This window comes from Oncorhynchus keta, chromosome 1 (assembly GCF_023373465.1).
Source record: "Oncorhynchus keta strain PuntledgeMale-10-30-2019 chromosome 1, Oket_V2, whole genome shotgun sequence".
NCBI classification, from domain to species: domain Eukaryota; kingdom Metazoa; phylum Chordata; class Actinopteri; order Salmoniformes; family Salmonidae; genus Oncorhynchus; species Oncorhynchus keta.
In genome coordinates, this window is record NC_068421.1 from 37,817,051 (window position 1) to 37,839,332 (window position 22,282).

General features: G+C 43.8%; 2 protein-coding genes and 1 long non-coding RNA gene across 5 annotated transcripts in view; 2 read left to right on the plus strand and 1 right to left on the minus strand.

Moving 5' to 3' along the window:
* The first annotated feature begins 593 nt into the window (after nt 1–593).
* LOC118384490 (atypical kinase COQ8B, mitochondrial-like) lies at nt 594–13,082 on the plus strand. Its single transcript, XM_035771081.2, has 15 exons — nt 594–762; nt 1,222–1,401; nt 1,608–1,934; nt 2,410–2,476; nt 2,980–3,051; nt 4,943–5,059; nt 5,257–5,342; nt 5,711–5,851; nt 6,206–6,287; nt 6,451–6,544; nt 6,871–7,012; nt 10,635–10,742; nt 11,138–11,203; nt 11,428–11,514; nt 11,821–13,082. The coding sequence occupies exons 2-15, from the start codon at nt 1,222–1,224 to the stop codon at nt 12,127–12,129; spliced, it is 1,878 nt and encodes a 625-aa protein (XP_035626974.1). The 5' UTR covers nt 594–762; the 3' UTR covers nt 12,130–13,082.
* Nucleotides 5,847–10,625, minus strand: LOC118384496 (uncharacterized). Its single transcript, XR_004825840.2, has 3 exons — nt 9,851–10,625; nt 6,819–6,988; nt 5,847–5,984 (listed from the first exon to the last, which is right to left on the minus strand). It is a non-coding gene; the product is annotated as an uncharacterized LOC118384496 (long non-coding RNA).
* A 1,721-nt stretch (nt 13,083–14,803) lies between the features above and the next one.
* Nucleotides 14,804–22,282, plus strand: part of LOC118396326 (numb-like protein) — a 102,537-nt gene continuing 95,058 nt past the window's right edge. For all 3 annotated transcript variants that reach the window (XM_052524020.1, XM_052524019.1, XM_052524018.1), the window contains exon 1: nt 14,804–15,118. The gene's annotated coding sequence lies outside the window, so the exon portion shown is untranslated. The remainder of the gene's footprint in view (nt 15,119–22,282) is intronic.

Below are 22,282 nucleotides of genomic sequence, written 5' to 3' on the forward strand. Positions count from 1 at the left end.
TAGCGACTTCCAGACACTTTTAGGACAGCCAATAGCTACTTTCCTTATACTGAGGAGTTGGCAACACTGGGTCGCTAGCTTCTCTTGCATTAATTCAATGCCACGGGCGCCAACAAGATCATACTCATTTTGCCCAGACGGCTGGCGCTGGCTGGCTGCTGCAACATAGCATCAGATAGATGGGCTAAACATAAAGAGACAGAGGGACACTGTTTCGCTCGCTTGGGTGCTTTCTCGATGAGATGAGATTCAGCCTCTTGCGAATTGAATGACATTATGAAACTCAAGAGAGACGAAATATAAATTATTGTATATATTTGTTTTCTTGGTCAATTTTTGGGGGAAGCCTGGCTTTCCTTTGCATCCATAAATACACGCCACTGAGCATCAGCACCATCCTCAAGATTTTTAAACTACATTCCAAACACCAGCATGCTTCCTCATGATACGCCCATTAATATGTTATTAGCCATTAGGTTGTCGTAGCCACACCTTTCACTTCTCTGATTTGTTCAGTGGACAGACGTTCCTCCGTCAAATCACACATTACATCATTGAAACCTGGCGTAGGATTGGTCTAGTGATATTACGCCAGCCTTATCCTATTTTGCCCGGCGCAGTTGGACCACAGGCACGTCTGTCAATCTAGTTAAACCTCTATTTCTGGGTCTGAAAGTTGTTGCAAAACAGCCTCCATTGACTTCACGGGCAAGAGGACAGTCGTCAGCCACTGCACATTCTATAGAAAGCATCCCTTCAATCGTAAGTGACTGACAATTCCTCGGTATATTTTAAACTATCTAGCTAAAGTTAACTAAGTGATTCATTAGCGTTGATGTTGGGGTGTGAAGACTAGCTAGCTAACTTAGTAGCTAGTGTGAACAACATGCTTAGGTTAAATCTATGCATTCAACGTTACCCAAATTAAAAATCGAAATTTTGCCTCTTTATATTCGATAGTGGTGCAGTTACGACACAATCTTCACTTGGTAATCAAACGACAACGTCTTTGGGAAAGCATATGAGTTACTTATATAGCCTGTGAAGAGTGCAGGTCGAAGACACACGTGTGTGCATTACATGTCATGCATACTGAATCTTCTTCAATGATAAGCCAAGCTTAGACTAAATATATAGGTAGCTAAATTGCATAAAGTGTGTGTGTGTGTGTGTGTGTGTGTGTGTGTGTGTGTGTGTGTGTGTGTGTGTGTCTTTGCATAGATGCTAGCTGAGGTGTTTCAGGTGCTGCGGGGAGCAGGGAAGGTTGGCCAAGCGTTTGCCAACACCCAGGGGGAGATGCTGAGGCTAATGGGCTGTAACTCCACGCTGGGCACTAGGGTCAAAGCTGCCCAGGAGGTGGTCGAGGGCGTGATGGGCACAGTCATGGGTGGTTCTGCCATGGTATGTTCACACGGGAGAGAAGGGGGCCTTTCTGCACACATCAAATAAATAGATGTACACGCATTATCACAGTTCAGTGCCCTTTTCAGCTTTTAGGCTGCATGAAGTGTTTTAGTACTCTGCCTAATACAGTTGCGTGCACCATGGTGTCTATTGCCTGCCGTGACATTGCGTGAGGCACTGAATGTGACGTTTTCCATATTCAGCAACAGTCTATCAAGGATGATGTGTTCCCTGATGCTGAGGGATGGGAGGAAATGGACCCGGATGAGGCTGCTAAGTGGGCGGTGGGCTCTGAATTCCCCCCAGGCCCAGGGGCCACAGAGATGCCCAGCGGAGTTCCTCCCAGCCCAGCCCGGGGTCCAGGGGGAGCAGGCTTGCCCGGCCAAAGTGCCCGGTTCCTGCACATCGCCTCGACGCAACACCACACCAGGTTTGTCCATGACTCGGTAGTGGCCAGACTCACCCCAGAGGACATCAAGAAGGCCAGGGAGTCCAAGCAGGCACTCGCCAAGCCTATTGTTAAGCAGAAGGTCAGTGATGTATGCTTACCTCCTGGGCTGGCATTGTGGTTGTAAATCATGATGGGGACATTGGGGGTTAAGTTGGTCTTTGCTATATTAGGAAATCATTTCCCCATTTTCTAAAGAAGTATGCAATGGTGGTCTTTATACATACATTTATACATGTACATTTATACTACTGTGCTGTGCTTCTCATGAATATTGTAAATCTAAATATATCCTTTGAGATGAGCCAGTTTTATATAGGCCTACCGATTTGGTACTGTATTATTCCAGGTATGTGCTATAGCTGAAACATGGTGGCATGTAGTCTCTCAGGCCCTTATGTTATGTAACATCTCTTGCTGTGCAGTGTTATCCTTTGGCACGAGACTGTGGTCTTTTAGCCTAAAATAATTTAGATGTTGCAGGTTGTAGCTCAAATTAGCTAATTTGATAATGTTTGGTGTTAGATATTGTTTTAATGGAAGTCTCATTTTAACAGCTTAGTGATCGTGCAAGAGAGAGGAAGGTCCCTGCCACGAGAATCAGCAGGCTGGTCAACTTCGGGGGTAAGAGTTTCACTGCAGTGAATGGAAATCAACCCCAGATATTGCAGTTTTATTAGGTACACCTATAGGATTCTATTGATAGAATGCCATACAACCGATGCCTAAAGAAACATGACCCAGCCAGCATGCAGCTATATTACAATCAATCAAAATGTATAGTACATTATTAAATCAACCATTATAGTCATTACATCATTGCACAGCCCAGTCCCTATGACCTTGATTTTACTGGGGCTAATCTGCCTGCCATCCAGGACCTCTACATCAGGCGGTGTCAGAGGAAGGCCCTAAAAATTGTTAAAGACCACAGCCACCCCAGTCATAGACTGTTCTCTCTACTACCACATGGCAAGTGGTACCGGAGTGTCAAGTCTAGGACAAAAAGGCTTCTCTTACTTAAATGGCACATGTGTATGATGGCCAGACAAAGGAGAGATCAGTGTGCGTCTCAAGTGAAACAATGTAGTGTTTCGCACACTTCCTTATGTCTGTCTCGTTGGCAGGTCTGGCAGTTGGGCTGGGACTAGGTGCCATTGCAGAGGTGGCGAAGCAGTCTATGGGAGCCAAGCGTGCAGGTACAGTTGAATTCGGAAATTTACATACACCTTAACCAAATACATTTGAACTCCGTTTTTCACAATTCCTGACATTTAGTCCCAGTAAAAATTCCCCGTTTTAGGTCAGTTAGAATCACTACTTTATGGTAAGAATGTGAAATGTCAAAATAATAGGAGAGAGAGCGATTAATTTCAGCTTTTATTTCTTTCATCACATTCCCAGTGGGTCATACCTTTACATACACTCAAGTAGTATTTGGTAGCGTTGCCTTTAATTTGGGTCAAACATTTCGGGTAGCCTTCCACAAGCTTCCCACAATAAGCTGGGTGAATTTTGGCCCATTCCGCCTGACAGAGCTGGTGTAACATGAGTCAGGTTTGTAGGCCTCCTTGCCCGTACATATGCTTTTTCAGTTCTGCCCACAAATGTTCTATAGGATTGAGGTCAATGCTTTGTGATGGCCACTCCAATACCTTGACTTTGTTGTCCTTAAAACCATTTTGCCACAACTTTGTAAGTATGCTTGGGGTCACTGTCCATTTGGAAGACCCGTTTGCGACCAAGCTTTAACTTCCTGACTGATGTCTTGATGTTGCTTCAATATATCCACATAATTTTCCTGCTTCATGATGCCATCTATTTTGTGAAGTGCACCAATCCCTCCTGCAGCAAAGCACCCCCACAACATGATGCTGCCACCCCCGTGCTCCTCGGTTGGGATGGTGTTCTTCGGCTTCCAAGCCTCCCCCTTTTTCCTCCAAACATAACGATGGTCATTATGGCCAAACAGTTCTATTTTTGTTTAATCAGACCAGAGGATATTTCTCCAAAAAGTATGATCTTTGTCCCCATGTGCAGTTGCAAACCGTAGTCTGGCTTTGTTATGGTGGTTTTGGAGCAGTGGCTTCTTCCTTGCTGAGCAGCCTTTCAGGTTATGTCGATATAGGACTCATTTTACTGTGGATATAGATACTTTTGTACCTGTTTCCTCCAGCTGGTCCTTTGCTGTTGTTCTGGGATTGATTTTCACTTTTTGCACCAAAGTACGTTCATCTCTAGGAGACAGAACGCGTCTCCTTCCTGAGCAGTATGACGGCTGCGAGGTCCCATGGTGTTTATACATGCGTACTATTGCTTGTACAGATGAACGTGGTACCTTCATGCATTTGGAAATTGCTCCCAAGGATGAACCAGACTTATGGAGGTCTAAAAAATGTTTTCTGAGGTCTTGGCTGATTTCTTTTGATTTTCCCATGATGTCAAGCAAAGAGGCACTGGGTTTGAATGTAGGCCTTGAAATACATCCACAAGTACACCGCCAATTGAGTCAAATAATGTCAATTAGCCTATCACAAGCTTCTAAAGCCATGACATTTTCTGGAATTTTCCAAGCTGTTTAAAGAACAGTCAACTTAGTGTATGTAAACCTTTGATCCACTGGAATTGTGATACAGTGAATTCATCTATCTGTAAACCATTGTTGGAAAAATGACTTGTGTCATGCACAAGGTAGATGTTGTAACAGACTTTCCAAAACTGTAGTTTGTTAACAAGACATTTGTGGAGTGGTTGAAAAACGAGTTTTAATGACTCCAACCTAAGTGTATGTAAACTTCCCACTTCAACTGTAGGTTCCTCCAAGCATCTCTGAAACATACCCTGAGATGAAGAAGCTGCGTGATAGGTTGTTCGATTGACCGCCAGGCTGGCATTGTGCTGAATCTGGACTGATTTGAAGTTCCTCTCACTATTGATTGGTTCACCATTGAATGTTATGATATACAGTATTTCTCATGTAAGAGTTTACTCCGGTCTTGCTCATGAATTCAGACCGTAGTTTGTTTTACTGAATGCTTGCTTCTCTCCTTCATTGCGATTCCGTAATAAACTCGACCATGTCTCTCTCAGAGGGTGCCCTGTTGGACTCTCCTCTCCTGTCCGAGGCCAATGCTGAGAGGATAGTGGACACCTTGTGCAAAGTCAGAGGGGCAGCCCTCAAAATAGGACAGATGCTCAGTATACAAGGTATAATGGTCTACCCCTCCCCTCTGTCACCCATCACATTTATCTTTGATGAATTCAATTGGAATACTTGTTTGATGGTTATGCTGCATCTATAAAGGCATTATAGATGCTACATTACATCCTATGTAAAGTATTACCAATTCAACACATTATGCATGCTAGGTCAAATGTAACATGTGTTGTGTTCTTCCCGGTAGATAACTCCTTCATAAACCCCCAGCTACAGAAGATCTTTGAGCGAGTCCGACAGAGCGCGGACTTCATGCCCGCCTGGCAGATGAATGTGAGTCATGCATACACTGAAATGATGATACAAATAAATGTATTTATCCTTTTATTTAACTAGGCAAGTCAGTTAATAACAAATTCTCATTTACAATGAAGGCCTACACCGGCCACACCCGGACGATGCTGGGCCAATTTTGCGCCTCCCTAGGGGACTCCCAATCACGGCCGGCTGTGATACAGCCAGGGTGTCCGTAGTGACGTCTCTAGTGCAGTGCCTTAGATTGCTGCTCCTATCGGGAGTATTCTTGAACTTCAGATATTGTACAGTAATATTGGACATTCCACTGCTACGACTGTTAGCAAGTCATTTTGGAATCGAATTGAACTCCAACACTCTCCGCTCTGCTGTGTATGTGACTGCAGAAAGTTCTGGAGGAGGAGCTAGGTGCGGGCTGGAGGGAGAAGCTGTCGTCGTTTGCCGAAAAGCCCTTCGCCGCCGCCTCCATTGGCCAGGTGCATCACGGGATGCTGCAGGACGGCAGGGAGGTCGCCATGAAGATCCAGGTGAGGGATCCCATACTCTTTGACATCCAAAGAGAACCGGGCTGCGTTTCCAGGTTCAGTAGTATAGCATCAATAGTATCAGTCAATAACCCATGAATAGATTAGGTTTTATTTGTAGATTATTTATCTTTGGCTGGAAAAGAAGAAAAAAAACCGACCTAAAATCCTGATCCCTAGTTAAGGGTTGGTTGCCTCTTTTTAACAGTAAATTGTAAAACATGTTCTTGTTCTGGGAAAGAGATTATCGCAGGGTTTTTGTCAAGGGAGCTCTAAGATTAGATTCTTGTTATTCTCAGACAGTCTTTGTTGTTTTCTCATGTAATTCTGGATGTCTGTTCTCGCTCTCTCTCTCAGTACCCAGGAGTAGTTGAGAGCATCCACAGTGACATCAACAACCTGATGTCTGTGCTGAAGATGAGTATTGTTCTACCAGAAGGTAAGGGTTCAGACATCCAAACGTATAATAATGTATTCAACTTATATAGTGGTTTTCATTAGTGAAATAATCTACTTGAATGCTTTGTAGTGAGAAAGATATCCTCGTACTTGGGAAAATGCCCTCAGGAGGCTGCCTTACATTGACATTTATTTTCTCACAGGCTTGTTTGCAGACAGTAGTCTAGAAGTCCTTCAAAGAGAGCTGGCGTGGGAGTGCGACTACAAGAGAGAGGCGGAGAGTGCCAAGCATTTTAAGTAAGCCCTACAACACTGAGTCTGTCATGATATCTCTTCAGAAGGATAATTAACTTGAATAGCCTGTAGTAGTCCTCTTAGTGTATCCAAATGTTACTATACAGTGAGTATAAATTAAATACCACTTTTCACAGTATTGGGGAAGCTGGCCCTCTTGTGATTTCTATCTTTATTTATTTCAGTTCCTGTCAGGATGATACTCTCCCTAATGCACTGTGAATATGATGGTAGTACAATTTGTGGGCCTGTTGTGTATTGATGCATAGCAATGTACCAGCTCAGTCCTGTTGAGGAGATTAATGATCTCTGTCTGCCTCTGGCCTCAGGTCACTTCTGGCGGATGACCCATTTTTCCACGTGCCATTTGTGGTGGACGAGCTCTCAGGAAGGAGGGTTCTGGCCATGGAGCTGGTGTCAGGGGTACCACTGGACAGCTGTGTGGATCTGGATCAGGAGACAAGGAATCAGGTTAGAGTTGAACTCCACCCAGGAGAATAAACATTGGGTAAATGTGGTGAATGGCCTTTTTCCTTGTAGCGCTGTGGGGTGATGTTGTAGCCACAGCATTGCCTAACCTTAGTCTAACTCCGTGACTGACTGGAGACCTTTTTTTGTAGCTCTGACTGTCCTTAACTCAGAGTTCCCAAACTCGGCCCCGCGGACCCCAAGGGGTACACGTTTAGATTTTTTTGCCCTAATAGTACTAGAAGTTGACAGATTATGATTTTTCAGCGCCAATACCGATTATTGTAGGACCAAAAAAACAATACCGATTGAACGGCCTGATTATTATTTATTTATTTATTTATTTATTTAGTTCATTTTTTTATATATATATTTGTAATAATGACAATTACAACAATGCTTAATGAACACTTATTTGAACTTAATATAATACATCAATAAAATCTATTCAGTCTCAAAATAATGAAACATGTTCAATTTGGTTTAAATAATGCAAAAACACAGTGTTGGAGAAGAAAGTAAAAGTGCAATATGTGCCATGTAAAAAAGCTAACGTTTAAGTTCCTTGCTCAAAAAACATGAGAACATATGAAAGCTGGTGGCTCCTTTTTAACACGAGTCTTCAATATTCCCAGTTAAGAAGTTTTAGGTAGTATTTATTATAGGACTACTTCTTTCTATACTATTTTGTATTTCATATATCTTTGACTATTGGATGTTCTTATAGGCACTATACTATTGCCAGCCTAATCTCGGGAGTTGATAGGCTTGAAGTCATAAACAGCGCAATGCTTGAAGAAGAGCTGCTGGCAGACGCAGGAAAGTGCTATTTGAATGAATGGTTACGAGCATGCTGCTGCCTACCACCGCTCAGTCAGACTGCGCTATCAAATCATAGACTTAATTATAATAAACATACAGAAATACGAGCCTTAGGTCATTAATATGATCAAATCTGGAAACTATCATTTCGAAAACAAAACGTTTATTCTTTCAGTGAAATACGGAACCGTTCCGTATTTTATCGAATGGGCGGCAACCCTAAGTCTAAATATTGCTGTAACATTGCACAACCTTCAATGTTATGTCATAATTATGTAAAAATGTGGCTAATTAATTATGGTCTTTGTTAGGAAGAAATGGTCTTCACACAGTTCGCAACGAGCCAGGCGGCCCAAACTGCTGCACATACTCTGCTTGCACAGAACGCAAGAGAAGTGACACAATTTCTCTCGTTAAAATAAATTAATGTTCAGGCGATATGAACTAAATATGCAGGTTTAAAATGTTTTTTCTTGTGTATTGATTTTAAGAAAAGCATTGATGTTTATGGGTAGGTACTAGAGGTCGACCGATTATGATTTTTTTCAACGCCGATACTGATTATTGGAGGACCAAAAAAGCCGATACCGATTAATCGGACGATTTAATTTTTTTCTTTGTAACAATGAGAATTACAACAATACTGAATGAACACTTAATATAATACAACAATAAAATCTATTTAGCCTCCTTTAAATAATGCAAAAACAAAGTGTTGGAGAAGAAAGTAAAAGTGCAATATGTGCTATGTAAGAAAGCTAACGTTTCAGTTCCTTGCTCAGAACATGAGAACATATGAAAGCTGGTGGTTCCTTTTAACATGAGTCTTCAATATTCCCAGGTAAGAAGTTTTAGGTTGTAGTTATTATAGGACTATTTCCCTCTACCATTTGTATTTCATTAATGTTGGACTATTGGATGTTCTTTTAGGCACTTTAGTATTGCCAGTGTAACAGTATTGCTTCAGTCCCTCTCCTCGCTCCTCCCTGGGCTCGAACCAGCAACACAACGACAACAGCCACCATCGAAGCAGCGTTACCCAAGCAGAGCAAGGGGAACAACCACCCCAAGGCTCAGAGCGAGTGAAGTTTGAAGCGCGCGCTAACTAGCTAGCCAGCCACCAGCCTGATTACACCAGCCTCATCTCGGGAGTTGATAGGCTTGAAGTCATAAACAGCGCAATGCTTGACGCGCAACGAAGAGCTGCTGGCAAAACGCATGAAAGTGCTGTTTGAATGAATGTTTACGTGCCTGCTTCTGCCTACCACCGCTCAGTCAGATACTTAGATGCTTGTGTGCTCAGTCAGATTATATGCAACGCAGGACACGCTAGATAATATCTAGTAATATCGTCAACCATGTGTAGTTAACTAGTGATTATGATTGATTGTTTTTTATAAGATACGTTTAATGCTAGCTAGCAACTTACCTTGGCTTACTGCATTCGCGTAACAGGCAGTCAATCTCCTTGTGGAGTGCATCGAGAGAGAGGCAGGTCGTTATTGCGTTGGACTAGTTAACTGTAAGGTTGCAAGGATGGATCCGCCGAGCTGACAATGTGAAAATCTGTCGTTCTGCCCCTGAACGAGGAAGTTAACCCACCGTTCCTAGGCCTTCATTGAAAATAAGAATGTGTTCTTAACTGACTTGCCTAGCTAAATAAAGGTATAAAAAAAAAATAATAATAAAAGTAATCGCAAATTGGCGCCCAAAAATATCGATTTCCGACTGTTAGTAAAACTTGTAATTGGCCCTAATTAATCGGCCATTCCGATTAATTGGTCGACCTCTAGTAGGTACACATTGGTGCAACGACAGTGCTTTTTTCGCGAATGCGCTTGTTAAAAAACACCCGTTTGGCGAAGTAGACTGTAATTCAATGATATATTAACAGGCACCGCATTGATTATATGCAACGCAGGACTAGAACTAGAAATATCATCAACCATGTGTAGTTAACTAGTGATTATGTGAAGATTTATTTTACAAGATAAGTTTAATGCTAGCTAGCTAACTTACCTTGGCTCCTTGCTGCACTCGCATAACAGGTGGTCAGCCTGCCACGCAGTCTCCTCGTGGAGTGCAATGTAATCGGACATAATCGGCTTCCAAAAATACCGGCCATGCCGATTTAATCGGTCGACCTCTAAATACTACACGGCTGATTCAAATGATCAAAGCTTGATGATTAGTTGATGATTAGTTGATTATTTGAATCAGCTGTGTTGTACTAGGGCAAAAACCAAAACGTTGCACCCCTTGGGGTCCCGAGGACTGAGATGGGGAAACCCTGTCTTAACCGTTAGATAAGTTGCTAAGTTATGACTCTGCAGACCACCTGTATAATGTGCTCTGCTCAGTTGTCATTGATATGAAGATATGCATTTCCCCCCCAAATCCTGAAGCAATGACTCATTCGCCATTGTCTCTACACCCAGAAGTAGAGGAATCATTCACATTTATTAGATGGCTCAAGTGATTGTGGAATCTGGTTTAAAATGACTCCACTCACGATTCAGCACCTGTGGCGTTGGGATTAAATGAAAACGACAGATAAAGGAGAGCATTATTAACACTTTAAAAGGGCGCTCTAAAACCACATTTCTGATGCAACACTATGCACATGGCTCATTTGGACCAGCAGGGGGCAGTATCCCAAGTCGAGCGGTGACACTGATATCACTCACACTATGTAGGGGGTGCATCCCAAATGTCACCCTGTTCTCTATTTGGTACCATTTTGGGACTTAGTTTAGGAGTGGTAAACTAACCCCTGTGGTCCCACATCTCCTCTCCCCTGCAGATCTGCTTCAACATCCTACAGCTGTGTCTGAGAGAGCTCTTTGAGTTCCGCTTCATGCAGACGGACCCCAACTGGGCCAACTTCTTTTACAACGCTGAGCAGAACAAGGTGAGAGGGCGAGTGAGCCTTTGACGAGATGCTGGCGGTGTCTCATCTGGCACCCTATTCCCGATATAGTGTGCTACTTTTCACCAGAGCCCACAGGGTGCACTGATTTGTATGTAGGGAATTGGGTGCCATTTGGGGACTTAACCTCTGTCATTCATCAATACCATGACTCTAACCTTCAATCATATTTTTGTATTAAATCGCTTTATAATGGATTTCATGTATACTGAAATACACTGAATACATGTACACTGAATACATGTATAAAAAATGTATCATACATTTTCAGAAGAAAATACCACTTTATTCCCCGCATTCATGAACATGTGTGATGGTGATTGTTGTTTTGGTGGGGATGTTACGTAGTTAATCCTCCGCCCACTTTGTGTCTCCAGATTATTCTGTTGGATTTCGGTGCGTGCCGGGATTTCCCTGAGGCCTTCACAGATGATTACGTACAGGTAAATGAATCTGAGTCGTGTGCATTAAACGCCAAACGAAAGAAAATGGACCGAAACAGGGATGTACTACCTGGACAACGTTTTGCCTCTGTGTGCCCTAACAATTACCCGACGAATGACAGATCCCATTAACATTTTAGACCCAGGAGCACAGCATATCAAATGGCTTTGATTTAGTTCTCTGTAACCTTTTTGATGGCGCAAGTTGGTCTGTCTGTGTCCAGGTGGTGCACGCAGCCTCCATCGGAGATAGGGAGACTGTTCTGGAGAAATCCAAGGACCTCAAGTTCCTCACGGGGTTTGAGGCCAAGGTAAGAGGGTATTTTTCTGCAGTGATAACCATGGTGTCATGAAGTGTATACATTTTTTAAAATGTGTGGTTTATGACATCGCCCTTCTCTCTCTCTCTGTTCCCTTTCTCCTCTCCTTCTACTGGGGCGGGGTTGTATACATAGCCATGTACTTTTCTACACTTTTGAGTCAGTAAAGAAACCGAGGGACATATAATGTTAATCATTTTGAGACCATAATAAAGGTTCAGACATGCTTCTAACAAGAAATAAAGCGTTATACATGCGGAGTGTTACCAAGTTGTTGAAAATGCCCCCTCTCCCCAGGCGTTCCAGGACGCCCACGTGGAGGCGGTGATGATCCTGGGCGAGGCCTTCGCCAACTCTGACCCCTTTGACTTTGGCACCCAGAGCACCACGCAGCGGATCCAGAGCCTGATCCCCGTCATGCTGCGTCACCGCCTCACCCCGCCCCCCGAGGAGACCTACTCCCTGCACCGCAAGATGGCCGGCTCCTTCCTCATCTGTTCCAAGCTTGGCGCCAAAATTGCCTGCAAGGACATGTTCCTGGACATCTACAATTCCTACCAACAGCGGCGGCTGGAGAAGGAGCAGGCTGCCCAAGTTCAGGCCTAGATGGGGTCAAAGGTCATTACTAGTGGTCACTCTCTGGCAGAAGTCCCATGGCTGTGGACAAGGTTTATTTAAGAGAGGGTAACTGTACTACATGGGTGATCTACTGACTCCCAGTACTTTGACTTGATGCCACTCCACCACTTAATGAGGTGGGCTGACAGTAAGGAGTGGTAGGTGGAGTGTCTGCTTGTATAAACAAACACAGAAAGAAACTCTATGGCATTTGTGTGATTGAATCACTTGAGATTGGTGTTAATAATATTTGTTTAATGTAACGGTATGAAGGCTATATAACTGATTTGTGCTGTGTCTCTGGGGGGGGTAATATGTTTTGAGTGTGGTTTTGTGTTTTTGATGTACCCTGGTCCAATGGTTTACAACAAACTCATTTTAATGCAGATGGATTATTACATGTTAATGCCACAAACATGACATTTGCTTCTGAAAATGGCACTGTTTGTACTAAAAGGCATTTTGACACCGAAAAGTAAGTTGGACATAATTGTACACACTACAAAGATTACTCTTTCAAATATTGTTGCAATCTTCCAACAGGTATATTTTTGGCAACAAAAAAAAAGATAAATGTCTGGGAGATTTACTATTTAATGCCAGAAAATATCTTCTTCTATACTAGTCTCAAAATACAAGGCTTATTTCACTGCCTTGTTGGGTTGCAGTATTAAGCCATCTTGTGAATGAATTTCCATGATATGTTAGAAAAGCAGTGTTTGTATGTATTTTAAAGGACTGTTTGATGGAAACCATAGATGTCCTTAAACAGTGCAATAAAATATTCCTGCTAGATGACGCCAACTGTAAAAAGCCTCGGCATAAATATGTGACATTTTCACATATGCTGTACATGCACTTTGGGCCCATACTTCAGCTCCGTAGAGACAAATGATTATTCTGTGGGTTTCCATCCTTGCAATAAACAGTTGACTAAAATGGAGACCTTTTGCCACTGGCTAGCTGTTTAAACAGGGTTTTAATTCAGACCCAAACGGGCTGAAATGGGGAGGACTAAGCTCAATTTCTCCAATAAGATGCATTCATTTCGTTGCAACGGTTTGCACTAATGAATACACCCCTGTGCTAGCAGGTGCCTGCTAGTAAATGAGGTAATGTACCTGGTCAGTAGGTAACATGAAAAACCTTTTAGACATCAAGATTTTTGGCAGGGAAGTGGACATTGACTAACTGGCTCTTGCGTTGCTGTATGTGCTGCTAAACTCTTTGATGTTCGTAAGTCGCTCTGGATAAGAGCGTCTGCTAAATGACTTAAATGTAATGTAAATGTAAGGAGAAGCACTGCACGGTGCACACAGAGATGAAGGTTGGGCTGTTGGACTCCCTTCGTCACTCCCTATGAGTCATTCACTGTTCATGTCTCTGGACTGAAATAGAGTATACCTTCCAGGGTCGACATGCACACAACATTATGGTAATAGATCCTACCATTCTGATGCTATTTCCTCCACAATAATCTAATGCACAGTCATCCACTGTGTTTATTCATCTCTGGCCCATCTACCTTGCCCTTGCACCACACATACCTCTGATTGTCAAAGTAGATTATTGACTAAGTAGACTTCCTGTCAGACCCTGAAGCTATCAATAATGTTCGATCACAGTCTAACTCTATTCAACCCAATCACAGTAAAAGACAAAGAGGTCAGTGTATTTGTTTTGAAAACCTTAACTATGCTTTATGAGAAGCGTGCTGCTCTGAAGTCCAAGCTTTAAGTTACACAAGTACGCATGTAGGGCCAAACGAATATGAGTGTTAGTATTAATTGCCACTTCTCAAGTCATTTATCAACTAAGATGTAATGACTAGCACATAAACTGGGAAAGGAAAGTCTCAGTGATGCTGTAGTATAGCGTAATGGAAAGTTGGATTGCAACAGTGCTAATAATGACCAGATGGTTTTAGTTTATATCGGCATGAAAATTGACATTTTATTAGGCAGCACATTCCACTGTTTCTTGCTAAAAGCTGATGTCTACTGAAACCAGAAAGTCATTTGAGGAAATCTATTTCTAATAGAAGTTAAATCTGGAAACTTTTTAGGATCTTCACAGTCAGAATTGATCTCTGAAGCTTTTTAGCCCACACATCAATCATTCAGTAGATTCTCATCCACAATCTTGAAGGCAGGACATCATGGCATCTTCTGCCTGACAAGAACATTTGTCAATTTAAAGCCCGTTTATTTTAGTCTTAAATACCAATTTAGGTTTACTACAATCCAACTTGAAAGAAAATAGCTGTTAATTAAGTGTGCAATAGTGTAGCCACTTTTTTTAAAATTATTATGGACACCCGAGTGGTGCAGCGGTCTAGGCAATGCTTATTAGTGCTAGAGGCGTCACTACAGGACCCTGGTTCGAATCCTGGATCACAACCGGCCGTGATTGGGAGACCCATAGGGCAGCGCACATTTGGCCCAGCGTCGTCCGGGTTTGGCCGGTGTAGGCCGTCATTGTAAATAAGCATTTGTTCTTAAGTTCTTAACTGACTTTCCTAGTTAAATAAAGGTTAATATAAAACACACGGTGGCGCTGTAGAGTGTCTGAAACATGGGTCCGTTGTGTTTTTGCAAAACTTTAACGGGTAGAGTAAATTTGCATGTCCGGGCGTCTGTGCCAATAGGCTCGCTCAGAAGGCAGGGCCAGCGACTGGAGTTGGGAGAGGAACCCAATCTGTGCGACAGTAACTGCACAGTCAACTAAAGCATAAATATTACAAAACATTTATCTAAATCGTTGTTTACTGCTCGTCTTGTTTTTTTGTTTTATTGTTTTATAAGCGGATTGACTCGTACAAGTATTTGCATCACGAAGACCACTTGCCCGCATCGAATCATCGCTCCATCCAATGTTCATGAAGACATTCTGAAATTACATGTTCTTCCATATTTCGTTGGGATTGGATTACACAAAAGGCGGCACGGACTCACACAATTATTCACTCTTCTCATTGGTGAGTTCATTCTATATTCCCTATACCCCATACCGTTATTTATGGTGACTTGATGTTTTGTTGATTTTGAATGGTTAATAATGAATTCATCTCCGCGCGTGCATGTCTTGGAACTCTTCTTCGTTTTCAAATCCAAGAAATGGGATCAATTAGTAGGAACAAGATGCGAAACAGTTTAGATCTATTGAAAAATAACTGCAGCCAATAGTTTTGAAATAGGCTATTTATATGCATGTAATATGTTAAATGATTTGCAGTGTCTGCAGTAGCATATGTTTCAGTCAAGACCACCCTTACAAGCCGCTCTGCATTGCCGAATCATTACGTTGAGTCAGATGTATATATATTGTATTCTGCTTGTTGTGTGGAAACGTGATCTGTGTTTTATTGAAAGGTAAATTATGAAATATCTGTGTCCTGTGTAATAGAGCCATATGCCCACCTTCTATCGTGTTCTGTGCGGCAGTAGTTTTTGCCTATTCATCTCTACAGTAATACATTTCAAAAACGCGCCATGCATTTTTATACGACGCATGCCTGCAATGAAACACCTTATACTCTCATGTAGGCTACATGTCCGCATCCTCTGATATGGCGAAGGGAACAGTCAACTGGAACAGTATAGGTGCGGCTGAAAGGAAGTGTAGTTTTGCTGCTGTATCCTATTGTAATGGAAGGCTATAAAGAACATCAGTTTTGTGGACCTTCCTTCCGGCGGTGTGGGAATGGGTGGTGAACGACAAGCCAGGGCCGGTATGGAGGGATCGACACACATTATGCAGAACATATGACTGGCTTCACTGGTGTGTAAGCCTAGCACTATGGTAATAAATAAATGACACAATGACTTGCGGGTTCTGATACGCTGGTAGGATGGCTGAGATATGTGTCCAGAACAGCATCCAGACATTGACCCCAGATGTCCCCCACACGATACACTCATCCTCTTGTTAGAAACCAATGATGATTGAGGCTGGGGTTGATGATGAGGAAGCATCATACTGTAGCAGGCATTCAAGTTTCTTGTCATCCCATCATGGCCATACTTATAGGCCCTGCCATTGGGGCCTTGTTGTCACCATAAGGCAACAATTATGTGACTCAGCAGAATGTAATACATTGACAGATGGTGCTTATGTGCTGTATTGATCTGTGACTCCGCCCTGAGACCGACAGCAGGGGTAGATCTCAATTGCATAGACCTCGTGTCCTCTCTCCTCGGCTCCTTCTCAAAACCCATTGGATGATTTCCTCCCCTCTCGAGGAGTGTGCAATTGGGATCTTCCCAAGGACTTCTTGAGGCCAAAGTGTTGACAACTCAAGACAAGTTTTACATCAAGCCATCCACGCGTGAAATACCCCCATCATCTTATGTGCATAGCAACACCAGGAATGATCTGTTGAGTACCATGTGTATTTATCATTTCAAATAAAGAAGCTGCTTAAATGCTTGAGCTGACATATAGGTATCATGTATCGATAAACAACAGTGCATTATAACATTCTTTACATGTGTCTTGATTGCATACCGTACATTCTTGAGCGCAGCGGGTCATGTTATTCAGTGGGCGTCTGTCAGTCTGTTGGCCTCTGAGTGTTATGGTTTCCCCTCCTTGGTGTCACATGCCGAGCATTAACAATGGGGACAGTGTGGCTCACCTGCCTGGATAGCCAGGAAGCTGCATGGGCAGGACTCTCCAGGGCAGGGCTGGGTCTGACCTGGGTGCCGCACTGTAGTGCAATGACTTTAAACTTCGGCCTATTGTCTTGGCTGGTATTGGCCCATTTTAATGCAGCCCACTAAGAAATGGTTGAGGATTTCGGTGAGGAGCATGTACAGTTGAATGAGCAACTGTTTGCCTTGCAACCCCTCATCTCCCCAAATCGTTTCCCCTTCCTTTTAGATTGCAGCGTTTAAAGTTGGCACCCTTTTGTTAGCCAGACGGACACACGGAGGGACAGACCAGCTGGGCCCACAATGGGATGGGGTTAAAGGTCATCCAATCAGCGGCGAGTTGAGCGGCAGCCGGCAGCGGAGGGCGTTTGCTCCCTTTGTGATAATCAGGGTGTGACTGGTAAACAACGGGCTGAACTTCCACCCCACTCTGACCGGCATTGTTTGAATATACTGTTTAGGGTTTTGGCATTGTAACTTCCAGTCGAGAACACGGGAGGTGTCTTTTTTGTCTCTGAAACCAGCCCAGTGATATATAGGTTACTAAAGGAAGTGACTTTGGGATGTGCTGTTCTTGTTAGCCTCTTGACAATTATCATGTTTGTACTCTGAGTCTGTGTGAAAGGGACTATGCTCCACTAGAAACATAGCATTAATTATAGCAGGCTATTTTGGGTGGCTGAATTAATCACAGAAGAGAGAGGGAGAGAGTGAGAGAGAGAGAGATGGGAATTAGCCAACAGGGACAAAAAAGCTATTTATCGCCTGTTCTCTCTCAGCCCAACAGAAAATCCTCAGGTTATTGGAAATGATAACATCAACGTGTGCATAGCTTTGAGCCAGAATATTCTCTTGTCTTCCTCAATTTGTATTTCTGTCATCTGCTTTTTTGCACACAGACATTCATACATTAGAACTTTCTGATCTTCTCTGTGCCTACAGTGCCTTGCAAAAGTATTCATCCCCCATGGCGTTTTTCCTATTTTGTTGCATTTCAACCTGTAATTTAAATGGATTTTTATTTGGACTTCATGTGATGGACATACACAAAATAGTCCACATTGGTGAAGTCAAAAAAATAACTTATTTCAAGAAATTCAAAAAAATAAAAAACAGAAAAGTGGTAAGTGCATATGTAGTCACCCCCTTTGCTATGAAGCCCCTAAACAAGATCTGGTGCAACCAATTACCTTCAGAAGTCACATAATTAGTTCAATAAAGTCCACCTGTGTGCAATCTAAATGTCACATGATCTATCACATGATCTCAGTATACAGTGGGGCAAAAAAGTATTTAGTCAGCCACCAATTGTGCAAGTTCTCCCACTTAAAAAGATGAGAGAGGCCTGTAATTTTCATCATAGGTACACGTCAACTATGACAGACAAAATGAGGGAAAAAAATCCAGAAAATCACATTGTAGGATTTTTAATGAATTTATTTGCAAATTATGGTGGAACATATTTTGCATCTTCAAAGTGGTAGGCATGTTGTGTAAATCAAATGATACAAACCCCCATTCCAGGTTGTAAGGCAACAAAATAGGAAAAATGCCAAGGGGGGTGAATACTTTCGCAAGCCACTGTATATGCTAAGTTGAGTGATTGGGTTTCTACCTAGTTAATTGCATTCAGGCTATTGTCATTTTCATTAGAGCACTCAATGGCTGTGTATTTCCAACAGGCAGTGTTTGTGTGTGTATGAGCGAAGGGAATGGTGCGTGAGAGCAATCATGCATGTGTGTTTGCATGTGTGTTTGCGTCTGCCGATTTCCCCTTGGTAATCAGTGATTCCTCTGCTTCAGTGGCATTTTGGCTGCAGATAACAAGAAAGTGTATTGCTGTTTCTTAGCAGGGCCAAGTTGGATGTGGTCAGTGTGTGTATGAATGCCATTCCATCGGTGTGACAAACAAGTGCAATCACCAAGAGATGATTGGGGTCGTGATCTTGTGTGATACACAGGTTCACGGTTGAACAGGTCTGACTCTGTGCTACATGGTGGGCTTAGTTTGAGGTAGAGCTCTGTGTCTTCTGACAGGAGAGAAGTGGAGCCTACCGGGACTTTTTGAAGCACAATCTGCCAAGCACAGAGCACGCTATTCATCTCGCTCCGTCAAGAGTGGAGAGAAGGGAGACAGAGGGTTGGTGAGGCTGGGTGCTTTTGGGGGGTTTTCGACGGGGGTGGGGGTTGGATTGGATGGCTTCACAGGTTGAATTATCCTGACTCATCCAGGCAAGCAACTCTAAACAGAGAGGACAGGACGGTAGCAGCCAGCAGGGAAGGACTTTTTCTGGGGTAAACAGAAGCAGTGGGTCCCTGGCAGAGTTTGTGTGTGTGGGGGTGTGTGTCTGTGTCTCAGAGCACGTCTCTGCTCTGTCAAGCGTCTAATTTTGGAACACGGTTGATGGTTAAAACATTTGAGATGAAAATCTCCACCAGGGCCTGTCGCTCTAATCACGTCTGAGACGGAACTGAAGCTTGACCCCTGCTCTGTCATGTCCTCCCTCAACTGGGAGGAGCAGAGGACATTATCACAGTTCCTCATTTGATATTACCGAGAACACAACTCGAGCTATAACCTTAGCAATCAAGCTCAAAACGTGAGCATTCTTCATTGAGGTTTCAATCTTTTTTTCATTTGGAACAGCACAGTTCAGGCCACAGATCTGACGGCACCACAGCAGCTACTCAGAAATTGTTTGGATGGCACACTTCAAACTTCTTTGCCTCATCTGAAGATACTTGACTGAAAGTACATCTCGTTTGTTTAGTATCTGCCTCTGTCTTTGGGGGTTTTTTTTGCCTTTCAAAACCGTGCTTTTAGAACCAATGCTTTCTACCTTTCAAGCCAGACAGCGCAGAAATAGAAGAGACTGCTTTAGAAGAGACAGCTAATTGAGACCAAAAACAGATGCGCGTGATCCCTCCAGCTGTGTAGAAAGTCACAGACAATGACTCATACCCTGAGAAAAGGTTACAGCATCAAAGTCACGTCTGAGATGCACCCTGGCCTACACATCAACTCTGTACAACATCTCTTATCCAGTTTCCATCCATTTTAGGCTTGCTAAAATATTTTGGTTTGGGAGAGTCTGCTCGCTTTGGAAGACTTCTGGTTGTAAATGTGCAAACGAGACATGCTCCTTTCTCTTCTTATGGCCATTACTCACCGTAACCATGGTGGTATCACGGCCAATTTGGAGCATCTGGCTCGACACGAGATACTCTGCATGCTCTCGCTCCCATTTCACCTCGTACACTCTGCCCCTCTCTGCCTTCCCCTGCCCCTCTCAGCCCTGCCTCCCAGTGTGCCTGTCTGCAACCCCCCAGCTGCTCCCCAGATGTGGCTGAGTCACCCAGCTGTTACCCAGAGTTCCACTGGGAAAGACAAAGAAGGGGGTTGGGAGAGAAGGATGGAGGGAGGAGGGAGAGATGCCTCTTATTTCACAACCGACACCAGGCGACAGGTAGCCTAGTAGTTTTGGGCCAGTAACCCGAAAGGTTGCTAGATCGAGTCCCTGAGCCGACAAGGTAAAAATCTGTCGTTCTGCTCCTGAACAAGGCAGTTAACCCACTGGTCCTAGGCCATCATTGTAAACAAGAATGTGTTCTTAACTGACTTGCCAAGTTAAATAAAGGTCAAATAAAAAATCCTTCAGCTGCAGAAGAGGCCAGATCCTAGTTGTTTGCTCATAGCGGGTCTAGAATGTGTTACTCTTGACCCCAAACCGCTGGGTGGTTTCCTTTTCAAGATGTCCGACCATGATGTCCTTCACAGAGGGAGTGGGAACTGCTTTCAAACCAAGATGTAGTGGAAGGTCCTTGCTGTGTGAGGCAGAATCATACAGAAACCTGGTCACATTGCCTGGGAACTGTGTACATTCACCGTATGAAGATGTAGGCCTACGTACTTTAAACTGAGGACCTGCTGTATCCCTGAGGAACCTAAGGGATTTGAATGGAGAAAGTGGCCTTTTCGGGACATTGACTACAGCCAACATGACTGCTTGTCTGTCTCTCAATGCCCCCCTCTGGCCTACCCTGTCCTGGGACTGTCTGCTGAGCGCTGGGGCCATCCAGGGTCTTCAGCCAGTAGGCCAGTCCACACCACAGTCTCTCCCGCCTGAGAGAGAGAGCCAGGGAGAGAGCTCTGGCCAGACAGGGCTCCAGGGCTGCATTGCATCCATCACTGGAGATCAATTAACAGTAGCAGCAGCAGCAGCAGCAGAGAAGTGACCTCTGCTCACACACCAGACCAGTGCACTCGCTCTGCCCATAGGCTGAGGAAGCACTGATACAGAAGGCTGAGATGGAGGGGGGATGGTGAGAGAATTGAAGAAGAAGAGAGGAGAGAGAAGGCTGGGGGAGCACTAGATTGTATCTGCTGATATCTTCAGCATCCATCCTGAGTAATGAAAGCTTACAGGGACAAAGGAAAGGAGCACGAGTTGAGCTATGCAGGAGAGGTCATGATAGATTTTGTAGTGAGGTGGGATTGGGATGGTGGGAAGGGGGAAGATAGAGACAGACAGACAGAGAGACAAACATAGACAGACAGCTAACACATAGTGCAGATGGGCAAAGGGAGATTTCCCAATCATCCCATTCCTTCTCTACATACTCCATAATCACATATGTCTATCCATCATTCTCTCTCTGTTTACCTCCTGGTGCAAAATCAATCTGTCTGCTGAGCATGCCATGTCTGTCTGTCTGTCTGTCTGTCTGTCTGTCTGTCTGTCTGTCTGTCTGTCTGTCTGTCTGTCTGTCTGTCTGTCTCGCTCTCTTTCACTCTCTCTTTCTCACTTTCTCATCAGCCTTCAAAAGGGCTTAAGCGTGATAGTATTAAATTCCAGGAAGGAGCCACAGGAAGAGCCGATTGGAAACTGAGCAGGTAATGAAAGGTTTTGGTGTCAAATGAGAACCCGGCTGCAAGCAAATTGCACTGCGGAGGGGGTGGGAGCTATTGTCTGGCTCATAAAGCCAGACCCCATGGCTATCCCTCCATATCCATATGATCTCCTTCCACCCGCCTGTAGCATATAGTAGTAGTACACTGTCTAACAATGACTTCCAAGTGGATAGCAGTCTCGTGTTACTGTACGCCCAGTCCCAAGTATCGTACAGGAAGCCTGGACTCGAGGCTAAGTGGCTAAGTGAATAGGATGTCTGTCAGTTCATGTTTCTGATCCTGTGCTGTTGTTGACATGGAGGGGCTTGTGTGTTACAGTTCCAGCTGCTCCGCATGGGAAATTTGTTATTGCTTCAGCTTCGCGACTTGGCATTCCAAGAAACCCAGAGGAAGACCCCAAACGGCACCCTCCCTCCACCCGCTCCTCCCCCCGACTGCATGTCTTTGAACCCTCAATCCCCTCCACGACCACACTGGTCCTTTCATATGGGCTCTGTTGACATCCTCACAGCAGCCTCGCACAAGGCTTCTCTCCACAGTCACAGAGGAAGCTGTTCAGGCCTGCCTGGTCCATGTC

What these genes read in the sequence shown, in the direction of transcription:
- LOC118384490 (XM_035771081.2), top strand. Translation starts at nt 1,222, where the DNA reads ATGCTAGCTGAGGTGTTTCAGGTGCTGCGGGGAGCAGGGAAGGTTGGC. An exon ending in TATGGGAGCCAAGCGTGCAG is followed by an intron (nt 3,052 to 4,942) that starts GTACAGTTGAAT and finishes TGTCTCTCTCAG; the next exon opens with AGGGTGCCCTGTTGGACTCT. An exon ending in TGCCCGCCTGGCAGATGAAT is followed by an intron (nt 5,343 to 5,710) that starts GTGAGTCATGCA and finishes ATGTGACTGCAG; the next exon opens with AAAGTTCTGGAGGAGGAGCT.